Consider the following 6,381-nt stretch of genomic DNA (forward strand, 5'->3'; position numbering starts at 1 on the left):
TCATTTTGATTTTGAGCGGTTTTGATGGTTTTAAGCATAATTCTTATGGTTTTAATGATGATAAAGTTTACTAATAAGATTTTAGCTTGGTTGAAGATGTTTTATAAAGAAGATGAGCAAAAGAGTAGAAACGTGTTTATAATGCAAAAAGTTTGAGTTGAAATTTATGTGGTGTTGGAAACTAGACTTCAAGAGTTTTCCAACCGTATATTATATGTCCGATTTTAACAACCGAGCAATAAATGGAAACTTTTTGAAATTTGTTGCGATTTCCAGTGCGGTGAGAGCGGACTCGACTTCAACTTTTTGGATATAGTCACCGCTAAGTAGGGGGTTGCCCCCTGGAATCCCATAATGGCAGCTTCCCACTACTTGGCTATTATATTAGTTTAATTTATCTTTACTTAATGCTTTTATTAGGTTAATTCAGTTGTTTTGGGAGGATTGTTCTCCAAGTAAACTATTGGTATAAATGGGCATTAGGATTTTCATTATTGAAGCCCTATGTTAGATGTTAGTTTTCAGTTTTTATGCCCTAGTTTCAGCTTTTTCTTAGTTTTTAGTTAAGTTTTTTTGTCTCGGTTTTTATTTTTTTTAATACTTTCAATTCTTTCTGCAATTTAAAGTTTAGCTTCAATTCAATTTGTAAGTTTTTTTTTATCTCTTTCTTCATTTATTATTTAATTTTCTTTCTTTATCTATTTCTATGATGTTTAGTGTCATATTTAGGGTTTTATTTAATGTTAATTTTATGTCAATTATCATGTCTTGTGAGTAAATTTTCTTTCTAGGATTGAGGGATTGAACCTAATTTGTTGTATGGAATGATTCTATTCAATTGATCGTATAAAATTTGAATTTATGATTGAATCTATTTTTAATGAACCTTAATTTAAATATCTTTATTAACCTTTTCAATAAAACAAAAATTTGAGAGTAAAATTAATTAAGGATTGACGTATATTTTGTTTAAATTCATAGTTTAGCCAGTAAAATGGAAGTGTGACGATTAAAATTAATACGGTCTTAAAAAGATATTTAAGAATATAGCGAAAGTTTGAGATTAATTAGATCACTTTTAATTATATTAAGATTCTATTTCATATAATTAGGAGAATAATTGATTTCCATTATGGAATTAAGTGATTCCCGATATCCTAGGCTTTCTTTAATATTATTTTCACATTAATTTATCGTTCTATTTTATTTATTTATCATAATTGTGCATTTTAATTATTTGTCAAAGTACAAATAGATTTAAAATCAATCATATTTGCTTATTCTGTATCCCGTAACTATAAATTAGGCAAATTAATTAACTCGTTTCCCTAAGTTTGACCTGTATAGCTACAAGTACACCGTGTGCTTGCAGTTAAAATAAAATTTCACTATCAAACAATATGACTATCCTTATGTCTGTAAGGACATGCAAACCTTAGATGTCCTTCCTTGCAACAATAGGAGTAAAAAGGTATACATAGATATTTAGTTGAACTTTTTATATAGGTGGTACGACTCTTGTAATTATGTTTTAGCATTTTTAAAACTTATTCCACGTTTATCTATTGATACCTTTTTAACGAGTTAATATTTAACCAAACTTATATTATGAATCATTTAATTTACTCACGATTTATTGATTTTTCTCAAACTCTGACTTCAAAGTCTTGAGTTCAGACTCAAGCGAATAATTTTTTTTTCTGAAGTTCAACAATAGTTTCATTTGGCTAATACTTTTCTCTTTCAAGACCATGACAATCTCTCCAACTTTGATTCGTAGTCTTCATAACCTTCGACATAATGGTGTATTCTATCTTTTAACACCTTCTTTTCATCTATTAAAATGTGTTCAATTTGAAACATATCGAAAAGAGCTTTTACTAATTCATCTTTAGAACAAGAGTTAAGAAAATGAAATACCTCTTTAGAGTTGTCTTCTTCTTCATTCTCTTTATCATCATTTGCCATAAGACACAATGAACTTGTCCATCCTCATGATTCGATTCACTTGATTCTTCGGAGTCACTCCATTTTGCAATCATTGCTTGTTTCTTTTTACCCTTCTTATAGTATTCTTTCTTCTTTTTAGGACAATCTTTCTCAAGATGATTTGTAGATCCACATTCAAAACAAGCAAGTTTGTTAGATTTATAATTAGAGAGGAGGACTTACCTTTATATAGTTGTTCCTTGATTTAAATTTTCTAAATCTTTACTTCATCTTCATTAAGCTTTCTAGTCCTTTTGTAGTTAGAGCAAAAGGATCTTCCTTATCATCACTATCTTTATCTCCACTTGAAATCTCTTTATATTTCTTTGCCTTAAGTGTAAGATTCTTCATGGAAGCTATGACATCATTTTTTCCATCTTCAAATAATGTGAGCTCATGAGTAGTGGGTATCCCAAGAAGATCATCAAATGATAACACTCTTAAATCTTGGGCTTCTTGTATAGCTGTGACTTTAGGACCCTGCTTTGATCGAGGAAGACACTGCACCTTCTTTGCATTTGAAAAGGATTTTCCAAGAGAATTTAAAACACATTTTCCAAGAGCATTCAAAATATAAGTAATTAAAGTAATGCGAGTAAGTATTTCATTTATATTCACATCCTTTTTTATTTTGAACATTTCGATCATATCGGTGTATGAGAATATTGTTCATTGTCTCATTGGCTTGACTGGTTCCTTCTATGTCAAGACTAGTTTATCCCATATTTCCTTGGCACTCGTATATGAAGAAACTATTGAATTTTGTTCCATTTAGAGCACAACACAAATTATTCATGGCCTATAGTGTTTGGACACGACTTCCAAATCACTCTAATTATATTCTGATTTGGACTTTTGAACATTATTGCCTTCGCAATCCTTTTTCTTGGGAATTTTCGGACCTTTTTGATGATATCCTATAACTTTATATCTTGATCTATCATGAACATCTTTATCAATGTTTTTCAATATGAAAAATTTATTCAACAAAACAAGGGAGGTCTAGAACATTAACGACCTTGAGCAAACAAGCCTTCTCCTATTAAAGCCTTCGAAATCACAAAATAATCGATCTTTAAATGTGACACACAGCTCTAATACCAATTGAAGGTTGATAAGAGGTTTATAACTCTCTAAATGAGGAGTAAATAGAGAGTTTGGTGGATTAAATTTTTTGGCTTGACAATCGTTTCAAGAGCTTGAAAGACGCTTCAATCGGTTTTTCAGATTCTGTTGTTAGACCGATTTTCACTACTTATTTATAAACAACATTAAAGTGTGTAATTTAAAGGTGGAGCATGATTAATTATTATTGAGTTTTGGCTATCAATAGCCTACTCCCCGCCTATGGGTTCTTTGCCAACCCGTATGAATAAACCTCTTTTATTAATTAGAACCTAGACCACTAGAAGATCTCATTATCTGTTTACACCACGTTCTTCCCCTGAAAAATGGTCTAAAAATTCCCTTTTAATAAATGATAAATCTCACACTCACAATTGAGTAAAGAACGAATAATTTTAAAAGTAATTTAACTTTGAGACATAAAATAAAACTTAACTAAAACATCATAATATCTATTACAATAGATGAGAGATAGAAACAATTGAAGAAAACAAATTAAAACTCTTGAGCAAATTCTACAGATAGACGTTGTGGGTAGTAGAGTTATTGTGTGTAGTAGTGTTCTTCAAGCGTTGATGAAGCCTATATATAATGTTGCCTCATTTAGCCGTGCAAAACAATAGGACTTCATCACCTTTAAATTCTGGATGTTCGTTGCTTCAATACTTGGGCTCCAAAGCCTTCAAATGAATTCCCATTTCAATTAGTTATTTTTAGATTTTCTTTGACCAAGTCCAAACCTACTAAATTAGTTCGAAAATAATAGCAACAATCTAGCAATTTAATTATATTTTCCTAATTACCAATTTAATCATAAAACCGATCTAATTTATACTTATTTAGAATATTTTTCGATTTTCCAAGATAAATAAATTTGAATTAGTAATATTAAGGTTTATTTCAATTTAAACCTAGCAATGATATACAAATAGTCTAAAAATTGGATACACAAATTTAGGAAGACTAATTCCACATATTTAGAAATTATGTTCCAAATGATTTTTACTAATTATTTAACAAGTAATTTAATTAATTTAACATATAAAACTGTATAACCAAAATAATAATTTTGAATTAACTTAATTAATTTGGACCAAATGAATAATCACATTATCACCAAATTAACAATTAATCCATTTCGTTTAACTTAAGAAACATATGACAATAATAATAATAATATAACTTTGACTATTTCAACATACTTAAAGTCATATTTTAATCGAATAACCATAAAGTAATAAATATTAATTAATGCCAAATAAACATATATATATATATATATATATATATATATATATATATATATATATATATATATATATATATATATATAAAGTTCTTTTTATACATAATATGAGTTTGCACCAATCAATCACATAAATATGGTAACTTAATTTCTTGATTAATTTAATATGTGTTTTGGATTATCATTATTTAAAGGAGTTGAGTTTTCAAAGGAGCCATCTGTGAAGAAGGGGCCATTGGTGGGGAAAATACATTTGTGGGAGGCATGAATGGTAATGAAGGTGCAATTGGCGATGAAGGAGTGATCATAGGCGAAGGGGCCTTCATTGGTGGAGTGATCATCGAACGGGACATTGGCGATGAAGGTGGTATTACTGATGGAGGGTTTATTGAGGGTGAAGGAGGCTTTGGTGGACTAGTTGTTGGTGAGGAATGAGCCATTGTTCGTGAATGATTAGGTGAAGGGGCATTTATGGGAGGAGTGACCATTGGAGGGAATATGGGTGGTGTATGTGCTATTGTTGGATGAGGAGTAATTGAAGTTGAAGGGGTCATCGGGGGTTGAGGGGCTTTTAATGGTGGAAAGGCCATTGATGGGGAAGGGGCCATTGGTTCAAAAGGGGACATTTGTGGAGAAGGTTCGTTAGATAATGGAGGAGAGATTGGGGGTGAAGGCGATTTTGATGATGGGGTACTGACCATTGGAGAAGCTATTAGAGCATTTTGTAGTGGTGGTGGTGAAGTGATTGGAGATGAGGGAGTCATATATGGTGAAGGAGAAATTACGGATGAAGGGGCCATTGGAGGGGATTTTAGTGGTATAGGTGCCTTTAATGGTTGATGGGCAATTGATGGTGAAGGGGTTATTAGGGGTAAAGGGGTCATTTGATGGAGGAATAGCTATTAGTGGTTAAGGTGCCATTACTAGTGGAGGGGTTTCTACAGGTGAAGGAGACTTTGATGGTGGAGTGACTATAGATGCGAAAGGAGCCATTATTGGTGGTGATTGGGTCATTGGTGGTGGAGGAGCACTAAAGGGTGAAGGGGCTTTTGCAGGTGGAGTCACCATTGGTGGGGTCATTGGCGAGGTAGGAGCCTTTGTAGGTGGAGGGATCAGCAGAGGTAAAGGTGATGGAGTAGTCATCGGAGGGTCCATTGGTGCAATAGGAGATATCGGAGGGAAGGTGAAGGAGTAATTAGGGGTAAAGGAGCTTTTGCTTGTGGAGTATCCATAGGTGGAAAAGGTGCCAATTTTGGTGGAGGTGTCATTGGGGTTGAAGGGGCTATTGAGGGTGAAGGACCAATTGAAGGTGAAGGGGCCTTTGCTGGCGGAGTAATCATTGGTCGGACCATTGTTGGTGGATAAATGATAGGAGTTAAAGGGGTTGTTGGTGGTGTAGAAGCCATTATGGGGTGAAGGTGCTTTTGCTGGTGGAGTGACCATTGATGGCGAAGGGCTTTTTACTGGTGAATGGATAATGGGGAGTGAAGGGGCTATTGGTGGAGAAGGAGCTTTAGCTAGTGGAGGTGTAGATGGAAATGAAGGAGAGATGATAGGTGAAGGGACATTTTCTGGTGGAGTAAGTATTGAAGGGGGCATCGTTGGGAAAGGGGACTTTGTAGGTGAAAGAGTGCTTGCTGGAGTAAGTGCCTTTTCAAGGCATAGGATGTTTTTCGGAGGAGTCATTAATGGGGTAGGGGGCTTTGTTGGTGATGGGGCCTTTGGGGTTGATGGGGTTGTTGGTGGATAAGGGACCTTTACTTGTGGAGGGGATATTGCTGAGCAAGGGGGCTTTGTTGGTGGAGTGACCTTTGGAGGTGAAGTAATCATTGGTGTAGAAGGGTTCTTTGGTGCATAAGGAGCCTTTTGAGGGGTTGTAGAACTTGGTTGACAAGCCTTTCCATTTTCAGTTGGGGTAATAATATAAAAGTGTGAAGAAAACAAGTGAAATATATAAGAAAGGAAAGACAAACGTATAATTTAGTAATAAATAGTGAATTAAAAATTATAACAATTGTCCA

At 33.6% G+C, this 6,381-nt stretch overlaps 1 protein-coding gene across 1 annotated transcript; it reads left to right on the forward strand.

Moving 5' to 3' along the window:
- The first annotated feature begins 4,624 nt into the window (after positions 1-4,624).
- LOC130815522 (uncharacterized) lies at positions 4,625-6,110 on the forward strand. Its single transcript, XM_057682010.1, has 5 exons — positions 4,625-4,784; positions 4,926-5,195; positions 5,305-5,481; positions 5,595-5,713; positions 5,760-6,110. Exons 1-5 carry the CDS (start codon positions 4,625-4,627, stop codon positions 6,108-6,110), a joined length of 1,077 nt encoding a protein of 358 aa, XP_057537993.1.
- The last annotated feature ends 271 nt before the right edge of the window (positions 6,111-6,381 follow it).

Source organism: Amaranthus tricolor, chromosome 6, assembly GCF_026212465.1.
Source record: "Amaranthus tricolor cultivar Red isolate AtriRed21 chromosome 6, ASM2621246v1, whole genome shotgun sequence".
Classification (NCBI taxonomy): Eukaryota; Viridiplantae; Streptophyta; class Magnoliopsida; order Caryophyllales; family Amaranthaceae; genus Amaranthus; species Amaranthus tricolor.

Bases quoted from the DNA above. Each gene is read 5' to 3' on its own strand.
- LOC130815522 (XM_057682010.1), top strand. From the start codon at position 4,625: ATGAATGGTAATGAAGGTGCAATTGGCGATGAAGGAGTGATCATAGGC. The intron at 4,785-4,925 runs GTGAGGAATGAG...TCGGGGGTTGAG, and splicing joins CTTTGGTGGACTAGTTGTTG to GGGCTTTTAATGGTGGAAAG. The intron at 5,714-5,759 runs GTTGGTGGATAA...TTGGTGGTGTAG, and splicing joins TAATCATTGGTCGGACCATT to AAGCCATTATGGGGTGAAGG.